Source organism: Macaca nemestrina, chromosome 1 (genome assembly GCF_043159975.1).
Source record: "Macaca nemestrina isolate mMacNem1 chromosome 1, mMacNem.hap1, whole genome shotgun sequence".
NCBI lineage: Eukaryota > Metazoa > Chordata > Mammalia > Primates > Cercopithecidae > Macaca > Macaca nemestrina.
Genome location: NC_092125.1, coordinates 181,731,529 through 181,753,151, shown reverse-complemented (window position 1 = coordinate 181,753,151; position 21,623 = coordinate 181,731,529). Strand labels below are relative to the sequence as shown.

General features: G+C 45.2%; 1 protein-coding gene across 3 annotated transcripts in view; it reads right to left on the bottom strand.

The window, feature by feature from the left end:
* Positions 1 to 516: 516 nt before the first annotated feature.
* Positions 517 to 21,623, bottom strand: part of LOC105495047 (RAB3B, member RAS oncogene family) — a 108,013-nt gene continuing 86,906 nt past the window's right edge. For all 3 annotated transcript variants that reach the window (XM_071093036.1, XM_011764195.3, XM_011764196.2), the window contains one exon: positions 517 to 12,589. In XM_071093036.1, the coding sequence (XP_070949137.1) occupies positions 12,402 to 12,589 (188 nt within the window). In that variant the 3' untranslated portion in view covers positions 517 to 12,401. The remainder of the gene's footprint in view (positions 12,590 to 21,623) is intronic.

Sequence of the window (21,623 nt, the reverse complement as noted above, 5' to 3'; positions counted from 1 at the left end):
GTCCTTCCTTCACCATGAAGCCTTCCCTGATTGTTGTAGTCCATCCTGATACCCCGCTTTCCTGAGTCCATCATGAGCTATTGTATCATATTGTGTCTTTTGTTGCATCAGTGCTGGATCTATTTTCCAGTTCCTCTTAAAGATCTCTGAATGCAAGAATCTCTACCCAAAGTTCATTTTTTTTGAGACGGAGTCTTGCTCTGTCACCTAGGCTGGAGTGCAATGGGATGACCTCAGCTCACTGCAACCTCCACCTCCTGGGTTCAAGCAATTCTCCTGCCTCTGCCTCCCCAGTAGCTGGGACTACAGGTGCCCACATCTCGCTAATTTTTGTATTTTTAGTAGAGATGGGGTTTTGCCATGTTGTCTAGACTGGTCTTGAACTCCTGACTTCAAGTGATCCACCTACCTTGGCCTCCCAAAGTGCTGGGATTACAGGCATGAGTCGCTGCGGCCAGTGTCCTCTGCCCGAAGTTCTTAGCACAAACTCAGGAAAGAGTCACTCTACAAATGATACACAATTCAGAAGAACTTTAATGCATATACCATCATTGCCACTATAATAGAGATAGAAGATACATTAAGAAAATTCAGTTTGTATCCACAAAACAGATCAACACAGAACAAGGAAACACCATAGACATTTGTAAATGAGATCTTCTCTTTTGCTACTGTGTATATATATTCCTTTATATTTATACAAACTCACAACACCACATGACATTTCATATTTCATATGCCACTGAGAACAGGTGTCAGTATACAGAACATAGGAAGAAGAAAAAAGCATGAGAACATCTGCTTAATTCGAATCTGATGGGGAGAGACATGAGAGCTATTGTTCCTCTCTCCGCTCAGGCCTATCGAGAGACAACTTCGGTTTTTGCTAATTGTTCCTCCTGAGGAATTCTGCTCATACTGCATCTCCTAGGTTGGATGAGACCAGCCTGGTCCCCGGTTGAATAAATTAGAAAGAGCAGTTCGGGGAATTGAAGATGACATGCAAACTGCATACGGTGACATCTCTGTGTGGCCGCAGAGATAGATCATCTGCCCCTGGCTCCTGGATCTGAGGGAAGCCGCTGCTGCTCAACCTGCTCCAGGGTTTAATTTTGTTGGGGTTGTGGGGCTGGCAAGGGGAATGTGTTCCTTTCCTTCCTTCTCTCCCACAAGCAGAGGAAGTCATATGTAGACAAAACAGATGTTTAGGTGTTCTCTTCAGTAGCCTTCCTCTTGCTCCCCTCTATTACCCCCAGATAGGTGAAGTTCAGAATTAGGACTGCCCACTGCAGGGGGTACAGACGCTACCCTGTTCTGAGACTAACCCTGCCATTTACTGCCTTCTCTATGTAGTCTTGGATAGATTGCTTCACTGACGCAGGCCTCAATTTTCCTCATCTGTACTGGGAATAATAAAACCCACATCACAGTGTTGTATCAAAGATCATCAGGGCATGGATGGGAAAGTGCTTTGGGAACTGTAAAGCGCCAAACACATGATCAATGATTTTTGTTATAATATTTGAATATTATGTCTCCTGCCTGCTCCTCCTGGACCCCAGCCCCATCACAGCTCACTGCTCTGTTCATCCAGGCCCAGCTTGTAGTGGCTGATTCTTCTTGGCTGCTTTTAGCCTCCAGAAGTTTCTCTGAAGCCAACCAAACCTCTGGGTGTAAGGCATGTTGGCCCGGGTATTTTTGGTGAGGTTAGGTTCCGGGGACAGGAATGTGTATTGAGGTTGGGGGAAGGAGCTAAAGGAAGGAGGGGATCCTTGGAAAGGTCTCTGGGAGGGGTGTATTCGGTTTCATTCTGAGACAAATACCATCTTCTCCCCAAGACTCTCACAGTGGCTCCACCTTAAATGTCCACAGCATTTCACTTTCTAAAATGTACTTTTATTTGACTCTCATAACTATTTTGTGAAGTAGGGAAGATTGTCAGCCTCATTAGGTGGAAATATGTTGGTTCAAGATCACACAGTTAGTATGCTGCAAAGTCAGGACTCAAACCCAGATCTCTGGAATCCTGGTTTTCTGAGTGTTGAAGGGTACCTCTAACAAAGGCTCCAGAGCACTCTAAACTCTCATTCTGGGCTCACTCCTCACTCCTGGAGGCTGATCTCCGGGGGAAGGAGGAAGTGCATGAGGTACCTTTCCATCAGGTGACTGGTGGCAGCCCCTACTTTAACCCAGCCCAACAAGGTCATGCTACAGAGCTGCTCATGGCATTTTCCTGGACTCTCCTCCCTTGGTCCTGGCTGGATTCTTCTACCCTGATCCAATTAGTAAGTCCAGGCTCCATCTCCTACTTATACAACACCCCTTCTCTTGCTCCTTTGCTCACGGTGTTTACACTGGCTTTCTCCATTCTCTGGTTCTCAGTCCCCTTACAAAAGATCCTGGATTAGATTTGCCTGCCTACCTCTGCCTGATTGGGATTACTTTGTGTAGTGCCAACATCACACGTTCGGCATCTACCGTGTGTGCATGACACTGCACTAAGGGTTTTACACCCATTCTCCGTTTAATCCTTTCAACAGCCCCGTGAAGTAGATATTATTACTTCATTTACATATGAAGTAACTGAAATTCACTGAGGCTCCGGAGTCATCTTCCCAAAGTCACAAAACTAGTTAGTGACGAAGACCCAAGAATCGAACCCAGGTCTGTCAGACTGTAAGCCCTGTAGCCTTAACTACTCTGCCTTATGACTTTCTGAAACCTCATCCTGTGGTCTGATGCTTACAGGGGTTTGAAGATAGTTTACTACATGCAGTCCTTTTAGTTTCCAGGCTTCTAGCTGCATGGCAGAGTTTGTCCTCAGACAGATCTTGCCCAGCTTAGCCTGGCACACACTGGTCCATTAATTTAGTCCTCCTTGAGGTGGAATGCATTTCTGGCACATAAACATGGCTGCTTGGTGTCTCTTCTCAAACAAATGGGACTCTATTCTCAACAAGTGTCAGAGATTCTTGTTTCTCTTCTTCTTCTTGTTACTCTTTAGGAACACCTAGCCTAGGATAGTCAGGCATGGACCACCAGACACAAATTGCTAAGATACTTTCTGGCAGCCTCAGAAACCAGGACCATACACCTGGCTAAGTGACGAGGGGGTCACACAGCCTTGGCTCTTTTCACTGCACCCGAGAAGAAAGGAAGCTTTAGTAATGAAAGGATTGCTGCCAAAATCCTGTTTGCCCCTTGCAGCTCTGACAGAAAACAGCCACAGAACCCCAAGGCATCAGCACCAAGAGAGCCCATAGAAACTATCTGGTCTAAGCCCCTGAAGCCCAGAGATAAGAATGACTTAACCCAAGCTACACAACCTCTTAGCTTTATCCCAGTCCACTGTTAACCCCAGAAAGAGATGCATTCGAATCTGAAAGGAGACAGGAATCCTAATCCTACTGCTCAGGGACTTGCTGACTTACTTTGCTGTCTATTAGTCTTTCTGTAACATGATTTTCTACCAACCAAAGTCTTTTATTCAAGTCTCCCAGAGACTTCCTATTTAAGCGTTTGCTATTTGGCCACTTGAAAAAGACAGAAGAGAAGTAAACAGAAGCACACAACTCAGTCTAGTCAGTAGTTGACTCTCAAGATGGTGGATGTCACTGAGATGGCTGAGAAATAGGAACGGATGTGGAGAAAGGAGTGGCAGTGGAGTTAGCTGTTTCGTCTACCTGCTGGAAACCTGGGAAGCCAGACTCTGTGTGGACAGTGATCCCTAGTCATAGGAACCTTTGCCTGTGCTGTCATCAGTGTCCATGGAGAACTGCTTCTCACCTTGAGAAATCCCTCTTCTTCGTTCCTTCAGGTACAGGAAGAGAGGTTAGAGATGAGGGTAGGCTTCTTTTCCAGATTATACAGTCTGGATCAGAAAGTCCATATCAGCGGGATTTTCGGAAAGACCCAGTTTTTTTTTTTGTTTTTTTTTGTTTTTTTTTAATTAGAATTTCTATACTTTGGAGCTAGAAGGACATATAAATGAGAAAACTGAGAACCAAAGAGGAGACAACATATTTTTGGTTGCAAGTGATAAGAACCTAACTCCAACATGCAAAGCAAAGGGGGGTTTTATTAGAAAGATACGCTGAGCTGGCCGGGCGCGGTGGCTCAAGCCTGTAATCCCAGCACTTTGGGAGGCCGAGACCGGCAGACCACGAGGTCAGGAGATTGAGACCATCCTGGCTGACCCGGTGAAACCCCGTCTCTACTAAAAAATACAAAAAACTAGCCGGGCGAGGTGGCGGGCGCCTGTAGTCCCAGCTACTCGGGAGGCTGAGGCAGGAGAATGGAGTAAACCCGGGAGGCGGAGCTTGCAGTGAGTTGAGATCCGGCCACTGCACTCCAGCCTGGGCGACAGAGCGAGACTCCATCTCAGAAAAAAAAAAAAAGAAAGATACACTGAGCTTTCTAACAGAATCAAAGGAAGAGGTGATCAGCCAAGCCTCAAGAAACCAGAATCAGGGACTGGAAAACCAGAGGCCACACTCTTTCTCACCTGTCTCTGCTGCCCGCTGCCTAATGGCCTTGTTTTCTCTTACTATAGACCAGAATCTACACAGGAGTGGAGAATAAGCCATCACAGTTTTAGACCTCATATCTTCACATATTTGCCACTCAAGTGGAAAAAGAATAGGTCCAGCTTTTATAAAAATCTTAGGGAAAGATTCTGATGGGCCCTGCTTGGTCACATGCTCCCTTTAATGACAGTCTTCACTAGAATCACCTGGTTTGGGTAAGGGAGTAGTAGTACTACTAAAGAAGAGATTACTATTTCTGAAAGAAACAATGAGAGAGGTGATAGTTGCTTATTACAGGAAATGATTTACCAGAGATCCTATAGCAAGTTAGAAGCAGATTCAGGCTAGAAACAGAATCAATAAAATAGGTACTATTAATAATGGAAGTTTCTGAATTTTCTTCGTTTCTTTCTTTCCTTTTCTTCTTTTTCTTTTTTTTTCTTTTGAGAGGGGGGACAGGGTCTTGCTCTGTCACCCAGGCTGGAGTGGCACAGAAGTACAATCATGGATATGGCTCACTGTATTCTTGACCTCCAGGGCTCAAGCGATCCTCCCACCTCAGCCTCCCAAGTAGCTGAGACTATAGGTGCAGGCTACCATGCCCAATTAATTTTTTGTATTTTTTGTAGAGACAGGGTTTCACCACCTTGCCAAGGTTTGGATTGTTTTCGTATGGGGTATTGAAGTAAACCTCAGTGTTACTGAGCTGTTCATTTATTTAGATTTTTAAGAGATTGCCATTGAGGTGGCTCATACAAACAATCCGAGTGACTCAGGAGGCCAAGGCAAGAGGATCGCTTGAGGCCAGAATTTGAAACCAGCTTGGGCAACATAGCAAGACTTTGTCTCTACAAAAAATAAATACATAAATAATATATATAGAGAGAGTTGCTCCTGTGAGAGAAATGGACTAATGGGGAGTAATTATGCGAGTAGGGAAACGTTAGGAACTCTGTGGTAGCTCTCTAGGGCAGAAAACAATGGTGGCCTGGACCAAGGTCATGGCAATGAAAATGGAGAAAAATGATCAGATTTGAGATATATTTAGAAGTAAAACCCTAGGATCTGCTGCTAGATTAGACAAGGAGGCTAAGAAAAAGAGAAAAATCAGAGAATTAAGGATGGCACCCAGTTTTCTGTGAAGACTGGGGTTCAAACAAGTTTGGGGACAGAATCACAAGTTTCAATTTGGACATGTTAAGTTTGAGACATGAAAATGTCCAGTAGGCACTTAGGTACACATGTTATTATCAAAGACTTGACATTTAAAGCCTCGAGACTAGACGAGTATGTCAAGGAAGGAAGTACAGTTAGAACAGAAGGCCCAACTGTTTTTGGAGTCATCTTTTCTGCATATACTGAATCTTTCTGCTGGGCTTCTGGCCAGGAACTTCAGGTAGGAATTACAACCATTATCTACAGTGAATCCTGTGAAATGAGAAGTCAGATTCATCCCTCGAGGATAGCTAAGAAGTATCCAAATGGACTGTTTAACAAGCATCAAAACTTCTTCATCTAGAAGTGTCTTGATTCCTCCAAAGTAAATCCTTCGGATAACTACTAAACAAATGATAAGACTGCCCTGCCCTAAACGATTTTGCCACTTGTCTTTGGTGATACCATCAGAGCCACGTTTTAAGACCCCAAGACACGTACCAGACATAGTTTCAGAGAACTGAGGATGCTTCCTGTGGTAGATTGAAAAATTGGTCACTGTATTTTGTAGCTCCTCCCATAAGGAGATGGCATCTATTCCCCTAACTTTTTTTTTTTTTTTTTTTTTTTTTGAGACTGAGTCTGGCTCTATCACCCAGGCTGAAGTGCAGTGGCATGATTTAGGCTTATTGCAACCTCCTCCTCCTGGCTTCAAGCAACTCTTGTGCTTTAGCCTCCCGAGTAGCTGGGATTACAGATGCCCACCACCACGCCCAGCTAATTTTTGTATTTTTAGTAGAGACGGGGTTTCACCATGTTGGCCAGGCTGGTCTAGAACTCCTGACCTCAAGTGATCCGCATGCCTCGGCCTCCCAAAATGTTGGGATTACAGGCCTGAGCCACCAAGCCTAGCCCTATTTCTCCATTTCTTAAAACTGGGCTTGGCCAGGGAACTTGTGTTCATCAGTGAGACATTTGCAAATGTGATGGAAACAGAGCTTGAAAAGTGCTTCTGTGTTGGGTCTTGCCCTCTCTTGCTTTGAGGAAACTCCTGCCACCATATGGACAAATCTGGGCAGCCTTCTGGAGGATGACACCACAGGGAGAAAGACCTCAACAGCCCCAGTCATCTCAGCTGGGACCCCAGACATATGGATGTAGCTATCCTAGACCATCCTGCCTCAGCCAGAAGAACCACCCAGTCAACCCACAGAATCATAAGAAATGATACATGTTTGTTGTTTTAAGCCTATACGTTTTGGAGTGGTTGGTTATGTCCTTCAGAAAACAACAATGAACTCATAGCCAGGCAGCCTAACAATGTTTCACAGGTACAGATATTCCTTCTCGTATCCTTACTCTTCTTGGGGCATTTGTATTTGATCAGCCATCAAAGGTTAGCACTAAAAGATGAAAGCTAAGTTGAGGAATGTAAAGCAATGGCCAGTGGGTAGCAGAGATATTTGGGAGCAGTAGACTTCCAAGAGCCCCTGAAACAGTTTCTCAAAGGTGATTCAGGTTTCGCAGGTGAATGTTCTCAGAGCATCATGTGCCTTTCCTTTAGAGTACTTTGTAATTATATTTGGGTGATGATTTGACAATGTCTAGACTAAATCATGAAGCTATACGTTTCATGAAAGCAAGAACGGTGCCTAATTTGCCACTACTTGCATCCTGGCACATAATATATATTCATTTGTTGAGAAAATAAATGAATAAATAAATTTGAATTTTGCCTATTTCATATAACAGATCAGGACCTTAAAAAGCCATCATTTAACAGTATTTATATCTCATGGACTAGTGTTTTACATCTACTTCCAGCCACAGGATGCTACTTGATTCCCCAACTATGGCAGGTAATTGGGTGTAGGCTTGGGACGGGGAATCGGAAATCAATGAGATCCCAGGACACTGATTATTGTAGTTCTTTCCCCTTTCCCCCAAACTGTTGGCAAACAAAGTCAAACAAACATTCCTCATATACTTCTTAGCCTTCCTGGATATACTTGATATCCAAGCAAGGAGCTTAGTGGCGGCAGGAGCAGGTGATAAGAGTTGGGGAGTCAGGTCTGGAGAAAGGTATTATTCTACAGACGTTATAAGGCTTCGGTCACCAAGCAATTGTGGTTATTTAATTAACTGAGGTTATTTAACTCTAAGAATCCTTGGGCGCCTGGTACTACCAGAGGGTATATCCCACCTACCCTTCTAAGACAATCTGAAGAAAAAAATTTAAAAGAGCATGAGTCAGAGAGAGGAGGGTTCAAATGATACTAGTGGGTGACTTGAGCATGTTAACTTTTCCAGGACTGTTTCCTTGACTACCAAATTGGGATAACAATATTTTAGAAACAGCACCTCCATTAGACCATAAGGACCTTGCAGGCAGGGATCATTTCTTTTCACCTGTATTTATCTAGTGCTTAATAATGCTAGGCCCTAGTCGATACTCAAATAGCTAAGTGTCTTCTTAGAGGTGATCCAGGACCTAGTCCTGGCGCCATCACTGCAGTACTCTCAGAATAATTAGGAGATTTCCTTCCAATCCTTGGACGTCAACCTTCCCTTCTATAAGATAGGAGGCTGGAACAGATCTTCTCTAAGCTCCTTTCCAGATCTGATGATCAATGAGTCTGTGACCATTCAGTACACTATACCCGACTGCTGCTCCTAGAAGTTAATAATGCTACAGACTGAGGAGACAATAAGTCACGAATCACTTTGTATTTACAGATACACATGCATTTAAAATAGATATAAACAAACACAATACTGTATCCCACTTTTGGCCTACTTTTGCCTCTTTAGTAGTCAAGAGGTTTTTTTTTGTTGTTGTTGTTTGTTTGTTTTGTTTTGAGATGGAGTCTTGATGTGTCACCCAGGCTGAAGTGCAGTGGCACGATCTCGGCTCACTGCAACCTCCGCCTCCCAGGTTCAAGCAATTCTCTGCCTCAGCCTCCTGAGTAGGGATTTCAGGTGCCCGCCACCACGCCTGGATAATTTTTGTATTTTTAGTAGAGATGGGGCTTCACCATGTTGCCCAGGCTGGTCTTGAACCAGGTGATCCGCCCACCTCAGCCTCCCAAAGTGCTGGAATTACAGGTGTGAGCTGCTGCGCCCAGCCAGAAGTCAAGAGTTTTTAAATATTTTATTTGGATTGTTTAGGAAGATTAAATCCAGGACAAGTTGCCACTAACACATATTATGCAGCTTGAACCTTGGTGGCTAATTGCGCTATTACTGTGATTGATGACCACTATGCTGCAATCAGCTGGAAGCTGCTGCCTTTCATTTGACAGAAATGAGGTCACAGAGCAGGGCTGGGGAGCTGCCATCTCACAAGTAGGTCTGGTTGTCTGTTGCCCAGTAGATGAGCTTGCCACTATAACATTTAACTCTTGATTCCATCTATTGTGAAGACGCCTGTTTCCTTGAACTGGCTCCTGAGTTTTACAGAATTTGACAGTTTTAAAGAAAACAATTTGATCTTTGCCTGAATATTCAGTAGGAGAGAAAAGATTATTGGATACAGATACTAAAATATCCAGGGGTCATGAGAACCTTGGTCTGAAATCCCAGTACTAAAGTAGATGAGTGTTAATGACCAGAAAAAAACCAGTAATTATCTGTGACACTGTATACAATGTTACAGTGTAAAAATCACACCCAGAATCACTGCCCTCTGAAGCAACTGTATTATACCCATGGTCAGAAAAGTTAATCAAGTCACTCTTCACAAATGCCCCCTTGCTGGAGCATGGAGGCTGTTCAAAGTGGAGCATGGAGGCTCCTGCTGCTTGGGAGCCTGCTAAGTGTTGCCTGGCAGAGGCAGGTACAGGGAAAGCCAGCACTTGGGACTGGGAAGCACTGGGCATTTTCTACCCAGGCCCATGGGATCTGTTGCCTCAGAGACTGACTCGCCTTTCCTGAGCATGAGACATCCATCACCTCGGATTAGTCTGAGTAGTTGAGCAATTTGTTAACAGATTAGAGATATACATCTTTTCTCCAGTGGACTTGGAAACTGATGGCCCTGGAATTGAATCCTAATGTGGCTTTAACACTCTCTTGGTATGTGATCCAATTCTCATAATCCCTCTGGATCATAGTTTGTCTATAAAAGATGCAGCCCAGAATGTGGTTAAGAACACAGACCTTGGAACTTACTGCCTGGATGTGAACTACAGCTCTACCACTTACTTCCTATGTGACCTTAGAGGTCAAGCTAGAACCTCTTTGTACCTTTGTTTCCTCATCTTCAAATGAGGCTCACTGTAGTGCCTCCCTCACAAGATGTTGGGAAGATAAATGAGTTAATGCATGTAAAATGCTTGGAAGAATGTCTAGTACAGAGTAAGCATGACATCAGAGTTGGCCAAGACAACACTGGGATACCGATCCTGATCTCTCAGGTTTGTTTGGTGGATCAACTGAAATGGTAAAGGTAAGAAAAAAGAGTCACCAAGTTATTAGTGCCAAAAGGGACCTTAAAGATCATCCAAATAAGCTCCCTCATTTTATAAGTAGGAAATCAAGACTCAAAAATGGGGAGTAACTGGTCCAGAGTCACAGTTGATTTAATGACAGAGTCTAGGTCTCCTGATTCCAAGTCCAAAGCTCTGTTCTCTGCATTGCATCAAAGAAAGCAGCATCTTTGTAGAGCTGACTCCTTTAAAAAAAAAAAAGAGAGAGAGAGAGAGATAAAGAGAGAGAGGGTCTTACTCTGTCACCCAGACTGGAATGCAGTGGCATGATTACAACTCACTGCAACCTCAAATTCCTGGGTGCAAGCAATTCTCCTGCCTCAGCCTCCCAAGTAGCTGAGGCTATAGGAGTGCACCACCACATGTGGCTAATTTTTTTTTTTTTTTTTTTTTTGTAGGGATGGAATTTGACCATATTGCTCAGGCTGGTCTCGAACTCCTGGCCTCAAGTGTTCCTCCTGCCTTGGCTTTCCAAAGTGCTGGGATTACAGGTGTGAGCCACAGTGCCCTGGATGGTCCTTTTATTTAGTCATTGGACTAGTTGCTAGTTAATGTACTTTTCTAGGACAATGAGCCTCATTTGAAATGAAGAGAAAACTGGGGAGAGACTCCCCCGGCCCGTTGACTTTTGAGGCGGCTGAGGATTCAGACCATGATATAGAAGAAAGATTTTCTGGAATCATTGCCAGTTCTATGTCATTATTTCAGCCCAAACCAAATACGTCCCTGTGGCCAAGCAAGTTAGAATAATGAGCGAATTCATTCTGGTCTCTGAGTTTCTTTTCTTTTTTTCCTCAGGTGTTTAATTAAGGGGCTTCCACCAGAAGTGGTTTCCCACGCTCTCTGGTAGAAACTAAGGTTTCACTCCCAGGAGAATGGGGTTGGGATCGGGATCTTTGAGTTCAATTTTCTCAATTTTTTCAGGGTCATACCGCCTTAGATTTATTTTGCTTCAAATCACACTTCTCAGTTAGACTGCTCAAGAGCAATTAAAAGATGGATTGCAGGAAAGGGGCAGGATGGGGAGAAGAGCCTATGAAGAACAGCCGATGGAATTATAGAGGTATTGACCTAGAGAAAAGGCAAGTCCCAGGAGTCATGATTCGTGTTCTCAAATAGTCCGAGGGTGTCACAGGGCAGAGAGGGCAGAGACTGTGAAGTCTCTGACAGCAGAGCTGGTACCAACAGGGAGGGAAGAAGAAGAATTTCCAGGAGGCAGATTTGAGCTTGAAGCAAGGAAAACTTTGTATGAGAGTTAACCGAGATGGTGTGGAAAACGAGCTCTTGTCCCTGCCTAGAAGGTGTGCTTTAGAAGAAAGAGATTTGGTTGTCAGGCTTGACAGTCACTTGTCAGAAAAAGGAAGGTTAGAATTGACTAGTCAAACTAGGGAAATTTGGGAATCCCATCAACTCTCAAATCCTCAGGTTCTAGAAGTCTAAGAACCAATCGCCAATTTTACTAAGTTCCCACAGTTAAGAACCAACTGGAAAGCAGCAAAATCAGAAACTCGTGATCTGTGTCTTGATCTTGCCTGTTTCTCTTTTTCTCTGTTTGTCTTTCTTGAGCATATGTGCCTGCTCTTTCCTATAGCAGGAACCTCTGACATTCTGTAGGGGATAATCATTTTCTCTTAAGTGTGTTTCTGACTCAGCCTTTGCTCCTTCAGCATCATTAGAGAGTCTGAGCTCTCTGAAGATTAGCTCTGCCTGTCACCACAGCAACTGCCCAGGCCCTGTGGGCATCCGTGGTAACAGGCACAGGGCTTTGAGAGCCCAAGCTTGACTTGCAGTGAGAGAAAGCCCCACAGGGAGCCCGATAGGAAACAAGCACGTTGTGCTTTGGGAAGTTGTCTTTAATAGGATTAGCTATGCAGGCCAGCCTCACTTTACGCAATTGGCATGCCCCTGAAGAATGTGGGTGTGTCAAATTTTGGTAAATGGAGGAACTCTCATTTTAAAGGCAGAGAAGAGACTGCTTTTAAGTCCCTGTAGTGAATCCCCTTCATAAAACAGAGTCTTCTTCTGCAAAGTGAATCTCCACCCATGTAGTGACCTGTTCTGTTAGTCTAGTGCTGAGTATCTATTACTGGGAACATCTGCAGAGAACCCTGGGGGCAGGCAAAGAACAGCAGCAGCTCATCTTGGTCGGGGCTGAGAGTGGACAGTGTGTAACAGGGAGAAGCAGACTGGGTGTGGGGCCACAACGAGGGGAGGTCAGGAAGGTGGGCCTTGCCTAGCACGAGCAGTTCTGCTGCAGCAGCGGTGGGGTGTCCGAGAGACGCGTGTTCTTGGAGGAGCCCAGCATCGAGGGGTCTGTGTCCAGCGAATCAGACATCTTGTCGCAAATGGCATCCACCAGGCGCTCGAAGGCCTGCCTTACACTGATGTTCTCCTTCGCACTGGCTTCAAAGAAATCAAACCCTGGAAAGAGGAGAGATACAGATAAGGCCTTTTCCATCCCTTCTGCTGGAACCCTTCTGTGCCCTCAGCCCAAGCACTCTGGATTAATATTTCCAGTGCTCAGGAGTGAAGCAAAGAGGCCCAATTCCACGGACAGGTGATTCTGCTTCAAGGAGACGGCCCAGGGCAGGAGTTTCCTGCACTGGTCTTTCAGTCAGACTGATCCTAGCTGTACCACTGCCCAGCTGTTTAATTCCAGGCTAAGTCACTTATTCTCTTTACAAATCAATTTCCTGGTTTGTAAAAAAGGGATAATTTTACCTACCTCATAGAGTTATTTCAAGGATCAGGCAAGACGATGTATGTGAAATGTATAGCCCTGTGCCTGACACAAAGGGGGTCATTAGTGTTTGCTGACAGAACAAATGCATAAATGTGTGTCCACAGCACTTCACAGTTTCCAAAGCACTTATCACATAGATTATTTTATTTGATCTTCACGTTGCCCTTGGGGAAGAAGTGTCAGTCAGATCCTCTCCACTTCACTAATGCAAACACTGGCTTACAGAAGTAAGCTAGCTTGCCCAAGATAAGGAAAAGCACCAGTATGAGAAACCCCAGTTTTGGACTTTTTCACAGGGATTTTCCTCCTCTTTCCCCTGCCTCTCATTCCCCCTAGGCTGGCCAGCTCCAGTCTGGGCTCTAGGAGGCACCTCAAGATTCACACTGAATAAGTCTTCTTTGCCCTTTCCACCCATAGCCACACTGGTTTATTTCCACTTAGTGGGGTTTCCCCTCCCTGAATTCCACTGAAATGATCCAACAGATCTCACCCTCCCTCCACAAACCCAACAAAAGGCCCAGGGAAAACTACATCTGAGGTGTGCAACGTTCTTGTCTATTTTGTATCTTGAGACCCTTAGCGACACTTTCTGTGATGAACAGAACTTGGTTGTCCCAAGAGACACAGCAAAGGCCCTCCTGTTTCAAAAAGGCTGCTTTCTACCTGAGGAATCTTGGTCAACTTGGTGGCAGCCCTTAGAAGCAAAAGTGGCACTTTCCATCAGTCCCTGGCCCTCTCCCACTTCTCTTGTCTGTCTGCCTTCCTCTTTCCCTTCTTTCGGAGCCTTTCCCCTGTGTCCCTTCCACTTTCTCCTTGGGATTCCTAATATCTTTGGGGCAACTACTATATGCCAGACACTATGCTAGGAGCTTTACTGATATCATCTTTAATCCTCACAATAACCAGTTGGGTAAATAACATCTCCAATTTATAAACGAGAATATGAGGGACAGCATAACTCACACAGTCATGTGGCTGTATCAGCGGAAACTGGGTTTAGACCTGGGATTGGCTGTCTGCAAAGTCCACACACAGCTCTGCCTCTCATTTCTTCCCCCTTTTCTCTTTCACTTGGCTCCCCCCCCCCCCCCCCCGCCAATTATACCTTTTTCTTCCTTTACAAGTGTCTTTGACCTCCTCTGCTTTAATCCAACTAACAGTATCTGAGTCTGGGCAAGTCACTTCACCTCTCTGCTCACTTAACCTCTCTAATTCTCAGACTCCTTGTTGTCAGATAAGGAAAACAACAGTGGCTTCCTACCAAGAACAGGTGGGAGGAGTGAGTGAGAGGATGAATACATTGCTGTAAAAAAGTGGCCTGTTATAAAGACAGTTTCTTTCTGTTCTTTCAACTTGTTCCTCCCACCTCCTATCCATCTCTTTCTCCCTCCTTTATCATCTTCTCTAACAAAGGAGGGATCTCTTTCCCCCTCCCTCTTTCTCCCTATTATTCCACCGTCCACAGAGAGGGCTGAAGCAGCCCAGGTATAAACCAAGCCCCTCTTTTCCCAGCCTTCTGGCTGGAAGGCACACGCCGTTCCTGCCAGCCCACCCCTCCAGCTGACAGCCTCTCCCGTGGCCCATTTCCTGACCTGAGAAAGACAAGCGGCAGAAGTGCCTGCTAATTGTGGACATGTGATGAAGGAGGCAGCTGCTGGCTCATTATCCTCAGGCCATAGAAACCCAGTCAGCTTCAGAGACCCTCCAGCATATCGTTTTTCCTTAATGAACATCACAAAAATTGACTACCCAGTCTTTGACTGCCTTATCACAAGTGGCAGTGTTTGGGGAGGTGCGGGGAATGTATTGCTTATTTAATAAAGAGGCAGACAGGTAAATAAGTAAATAGGTTTTCAGCTCAGATGAAGATGAGGACACAGTTCAAGGCCAGGGGTACAAATCCCTTGTGAGGAAGTGGCACTGAGGGGAGGACATGCCACATTGTACAGAGGGCAGCTACTAGCTGCGTGATCTTGGGCAAGTTGCCTAATTGCTCCCAGTCTCTGTTTCCTCATCTGTAGAATGAGGTGAATACTACCTACTCCATAGGATAGTAATGAAAATTAAACCCATGAAAGTGTATGACGTGATTGGCACGCGAATACATGGCAATTCTCTTTCCTATATGTTCCTGGCCCACCTTACTCCCAGCTTCCTTGAACCTCTACTGTCTCCTAGGGTCTTTGTCTTCATCACTTAAGATCAATCAATAAGCCAGGTCTTTTTTTTTTTTTTTTTTTAATTATTTATTTATTTATTTTGAGAGACGGAGTCTTGCTCTGTCACCCAGGCTGGAGTGCAGTGGCATAATCTCAGCTCACTGCAACCTCTGTCTCCCAGGTTCAAGCAATTCTCCTGCCTCAGCCTCCTGAGTAGCTGGGACTACAGGTGCCCACCATGCCCGGCTAATTTTTGTATTTTTAGTAGAGATGAGGTTTCACCATGTTGGTCGGGCTAGTCTGGAACTCCCGTCCTCAGGTGATCTGCCTGCCTCGGTCTCCCAAAGTGCTGGGATTACAGGCATGAGCCACGGTGCCTGGCCCACCAAGTCTTTATTGAACATTGACCTTGTGTCATGTCTTGTGTTGAGTGTTAGAGATACAGATACAGGAAGATCAATTATAGTCGTAGAAAAGACATACTAATAAAGGCATCAGTCTCTCACATCTGCAGTTCACATTAACAGTTCACAAATACAAAAGCAATCATGTGAGTGGGGTGGGGCAAGGTAAAGGTTATCACTTGTAATTTGCAGACAGGAAAACTGAGACTCAGAGATGGGCCAGAGGTCTATCCCTTATGCCTCCTTGTCTCACTCTCAGTTGGAACAGCAACAGAACAAGCTGTAACATTCTAACCCAGATAGAGGAAACCAGAGGTCATGCAGGGATGCAGGAGAGGGAGAGGCTGGCAGGGAAGGAGAGGAGGAGGAAGCTTCTTGAAGTTAGTGAGGATGTGAGCCTTTAAAATCAGAACTCAGGCCGGGTGCGGTGGCTCACGCCTGTAATCCCTGCAGTTTGGGAGGCTGAGGTGGGTGGATCACCTGAGGTCAGGAGTTAGAGACCAGCCTGGACAACATGGTGAAATCCCGTCTCTACTAAAAATACAAAAATTAGCCAGGTGTGGTGGCACACACCTGTAATCCTAGCTACTTGGGAGGCTGAGGCAGAAGAATCGCTTGAACCTGGGAGGGGGACGTTGCAGTGAGCTGAGATTGTGCCACTGCACTCCTGCCTGGGGGACAGAGTGAGACTCTGTCTCAAAAAAAAAAAAAAAAAAAAAAAAAAGTCAAAACTGAGCAAAACTGGCTAGGTGCCAGTGGTTCAAGCCTGGAATCCCAGTACTTTGGGGGTGCCAAGGCAGGAAGATTGCTTAAGGTCAGGTGTTCGAGACCATAAATAAATAAATGAATACACAAATAAATTACATTAAAAATAATTAAGCTAGACTCTTCACCTAACTTCTTCTCATTCTTCAGGACTCAGCTTACATATGGTATCTTCATTCTCCTCTGTGCTTCCTCCTGCCATAGCACTTTTTACACTGCATGGCAGAAGTCCATATAGACAGGGAGCTTCCCCAAACAGGAACTATGTCATTCTGAGTCCCAGCACCAGCTAGAAGAGTAGCTGCTTAGTGAATGTTGGTGGAATGAATAGTTGAATTAAAGAGGTGGGAATGAGCAAGGAGGGTGTGGTTGAGGGGATACGGATAGTGTGGGTCATGAAAGCTCAGCTCAATGAGCATGGTAGACCCTGTACTGGGCACTGGGGACAGTGAGGTGAATCAGACACAGCCCCTACCTTTGAGGAGCCCCTAGTCTATGTGGAAGATAGACACACTGACAATATTACAGGGTAATAAGTGTTGGAATGGAGGGAAGCCAGGGTAGATTGTCAGGGCACACAGAAAGCATCTAACCAAGCCTGGAGACCAGGGAAGGTTTCTTGGAGAAGCTGATGCTTAAGCAGATATCAACTAGACAAAGACACGTCACTGTGAGTGTATGTGTGAGCACAGGCATGTCTAGCATAGCACAGCAGGCAGGGGAGACAGCATGAATACAGCACAGATAAGGGGGCAAAATCAGCCTAGGTCTATGCCAAAAGGGCCATAGCAGTTTGTTATCCTTAGAGCAGAAAATCCTAAGTGGTGAGAGATGAGTCAATAGGGGGCCAAACAGGGGGAGCTCTTGTGTCATGCCAAGGAGATGTCTTTACTGTCATCTCAAAGGTACCCGGAGTGTGAGAACTGAAGTTACCAACTCATGGGTCTAGCCAGCTCAAGGGCCTCTTTTGCTTAGCAGAATAACCCCAAATGCACCCCACCCAATTACTGTCAGATTCCTGAAATATTCTTCATTAGTAGGTCCATAGGTAACCTTTTCCTCAGGTTCATTAATAAGGACTCTTAGGAGCTGAGAATCTAGTGAGGCCAGGAAGATGACAACCAATTAACCAGACTAGCCCCCAGTCCTTTTCTCCTCCTAATTGGCTTCAAAACAGCGACATTTCTGCTGTCTTAAATGGGGCTCAGTTCTTAACTGAATCTGAGATGTTCCCCCACCCCTCAAAAATGATGTTTATCAATTGTGTCCAAAGGCAGCTGTCAGAGACCCACAGACTGCATCCACACTGCCTGCTTCTGAATATGACCTCAGAATTCTTTTTTTTTTTTTTTTTTTTTTTTTGAGACGGAGTCTCGCACTGTCGCCCAGACTGGAGTGCAGTGGCCGGATCTCGGCTCACTGCAAGCTCCGCCTCCCGGGTTCACGCCATTCTCCTGCCTCAGCCTCCCGAGTAGCTGGGACTACAGGCGCCCACCACCTCGCCCGGCTAGTTTTTTGTATTTTTTAGTAGAGACGGGGGTTTCACCGTGTTAGCCAGGATGGTCTCGATCTCCTGACCTCGTGATCCAACCGTCTCGGCCTCCCAAAGTACTGGGATTACAGGCTTGAGCCACCGTGCCCGGCCGACCTCAGAATTCTATTCAGAAACTTGCAACCAGCTAAACTCACCTCTCTTCATCCCAACACTACTCCAGAACATGTCTCCTCCACAGTTCAAATCCCTTCTCCATCCTGCTCTGACACTGCCTCATCTCTGTCATTTATCAACCTTCAACTCACATCCTCTGGTCACTGATGATTTGGGCTCAGCGGGACTCACTGTCTTCCTTTCTACTCAAGGCTTGTTTTCATTCTCAGGAACTTTGAGTGTCATGTGGACAATCCATCCGCCACCTTGGACGAACCTTCTATTCCATTTTGCTTCAGCTATTCACCTGTCCCTGTAACCTGAGCTATTTTGACTTGGATTTGTGTCACTGGAATTTAAAGAGGTCTGATCAATTCAGTATCCAGCCTCACTGGCTGAACACCCAAGACCTGGCAAGGCCTGGTCTCTACTTCCCCAGCTTCATCTTCCCGGCTCACACTATGCCCCAGAAATATCAGCGCTTCCTCATTTTGTGCCATTGCTCATGTTATTAATCTCTAGCTCCTACTCCCAATCATCTTCATTACTCACCTGTGGAATTACTGATCCCAGAGAAGCTTCACTTTTTCTTCCCCGCAACACCTCTACCACTCAGAACATACAATGTCTCTCTCCCCTGCACTCTCATGGCACTTTGTGTGATTGTTTCAGTCAGACTCCAACCAGAAAAATGGGAACTATTCTTTAAACCAGAAGGAATTGCTTATATAGGTGATGGAAGAACTAAGAAGCTAAACAGAATACTGAGGAAACCCAGAGATTGTCAAAAGCAAAAAATACTAGTATTAGAGCTAAAAGAAGCTGGAACCATGAGAACAGGAGTCACAGTAGAGAAGCAGCCCCTGCTGGGGGACCAGCCAAGGCAGGGGGAAAATACCTGGATTTCTCCCTTTTCTGCATCTCCAATCACCTGCCAATATCTTCCCTTGGCTAGTCCCAGCCAGAAGCTACTATCACAAGAGCCTGGGAAACATAGCCTGCAAAGGTCAACCCCTCAGAAAAGGTTGCAGGAAAAAGAACAGGAGAGGTGAAGAATAATAGCAAACAGGCTGAGGACCGGCATAGCCATTGACCCAAAGAAGGTTATAATTATCTGTGTACAATTTTGTTTCCCTAGTCAGTGTGTATCTTGAGGGAAGGGAACCCACTCACCTCTGTGCCCCCAGAGTCCATGATGTGTTCAGTGACTGTAAACTGCCTTCCCTGAAAGAGATTTTATACCTCCACATTACCACTAGCTTGCAGTGCCTCCTTGTGGGAAGAATACGTCTCCCCACTCCATCGACATCAAGTTTGATTATGTGACTGACTTTGGCCAATGGATGTGGACAGAAGTGATGTGATCCAAGTCCCAAAGAAGCTTTAAAAGGCTTTGTGTGGTTGAGCCATCCCAAACGGACCCCAGAGTAAGAAAATGCATGGAACAGAGTTGCAATTGACTTGTAGTTGGTATGGAATGAGTGAGAAAGAAACCCTTATTATCTAAGCTCCTGACTCAGGTTGTGTGTTACCGCAGCATAATCTAAAGCAATCTCACCAACTTTGTGACTGAGGGTGGAAATGTGAAGAGAAACTATGACAGGCTTTTGGAAAAACACCATTGGATGACGTGACAACATTAGGATTTTGAGTCCAAAGTCTGAGTTTGAGTACGGGGCCTGCCATCTAATACTTACATAGCTTAGAAAAGTTACATAACCTTAGAGTGGGAAAATAAAGACACAGAAGTGTGGCACAGCTCATTGTGTGCAAGAAAATGCAAGTGGTCTGGACTCAGCTTCTTCATCCAGAAAATCACTGATTTACTGTACTGATGATAATATACTATGTACTATACAGCAATACAGATACTGTATTACTATAGTATCATAATGCAGCTTTCCATGCTAGGAGTGACAGCAAAGGTCACAAGAGGATTTTCATGAAAGCATATTGTGAATTTTAAGTCACTGTTAGTTATAATCATTGCCAACCAGGCCTTTCTTTCTCTGCAACCAGACTCAATGATGCAAGGTTCCTATAGTTGCTCTCAATCTAGAAAACACACACACACACACACACACACACACACACACGCACACATTTATTGAGCACCTAAAATAAACAAGGAAGTGTATGAGGGTCTGCGGGGTCTGAGTGATGAATGGGGAGTTGGGTAAATTGAAATCACAGAATCAAAGTGAGATAGCGCCAAACAGATCTTCCTACACAACAAATCCAAACTGCATGTTTTACAGATAGGTAAACTGAGACCCAGAGACAGCAAATGCAATGCTCAAAGTCGCATTATAAAGTAGTAGCAGAAGCAGGATAAAACTCTGAATCTCCTAACTCCTAGTCTGGGCATGCTTTTCACACTACACTATGATGGTATGTGTGTGTTTCAAAATTACATTTTAGGCTGGGCATGGTGGCTCATGCCTGTAATCCCAGCACTTTGGGAGACCAAAGCTGGCAGATCACTTGAGCCTAGGAGTTTGAGACCAGCCTGGGCAACACAGTGAAACCCCATCCCTACCAAAAAAGCAAGCAAACAAACAAAAACACAAAAGTTAGCTGGGCATGGTGGTGCATGCCTATAATCCCAGCTATTTGGGATCAGGAGGCTGAGGCAGGAAGACTGCTTGAGTCCAGTAGGTGAAGGTTGCAGTGAGCCAAGATTGTGTCACTGCACTCCAGCCTGGATGACAGAGCAAGACCTTGTCTCAAAACAAAAAACTATATTGTGGATGGTCTCTCCTTCCTTTGTAGGCAGAAGCACATTTCCCTTTTACTAGCCTCCCTAGGTTCTGGCCGGATCTCCAGTCAGATCCAGGAAAAGGGACAAGAAGCCCCTTTCCGAGGGGCACATGGAGGCAGAACCCTAAAAGGTCATGCTTCCTGAAATAAAAGTCCCTAAAACTCCTCTACTCCTAAACACCCACCTGCCTCATCATCTATATGATCTCAACCAAGTCCCAGGAACTTTGAGGATATGGAAGGCCAACCACATACAGCATTTTTTTTCTCTTTTTTTAAACGGAGTTTTGCTCGTTACCCAGGCTGGAGTGTAATGGTACAATATCTGCTCACCGCAACCTCCGCCTCCCGGGTTCAAGCGATTCTCCTGCCTCAGCCTCAAGTAGCTGGGATTACAGGCACCCACCACCACACCTGGCTAACTTTTGTATTTTTAGTAGAGATGAGGTTTCTCCATGTTGGTCAGGCTGGTCTCGAACTCTCGACCTCAGGTGATCCACCCGCCTCAGCCTCCCAAAGTGCTGGGATTACAGGTGTGAGCCACCAAGCCTGACCTCACAGCTTTAATAAATGTGAATCATTAGCCGTATCAATAGTCTTGACTGAGTGAGCTGAGAAAAGCTACAAGAAAGGGAATCCTGAGGAGGGATCCCATAAATCAGAGAATGGCATTACTGTACTGGCAAAGACACCACTGAAACTGACTTAATATCTGAGACAGCAGAGGGGTAGGCACTGGGTGAGGCTGAGTATCCCCCATCACTGTTCCCAGATCTGATTATATCCTGGCAAAATTCTTAACATGGTCTACAAGATCCTGTACCTTCTGATCCCTGCCCATCTGTCCATCCTCATCTCATGCTACTCTCCCTTGATTATTTAGTCCCTGTGCCATGGCCTTCTTTCAATTTCATGAATATTTCACACTTTAACCCACATTGGGACTATTCTTGATGTGGAACATGCCCCTCCCCAC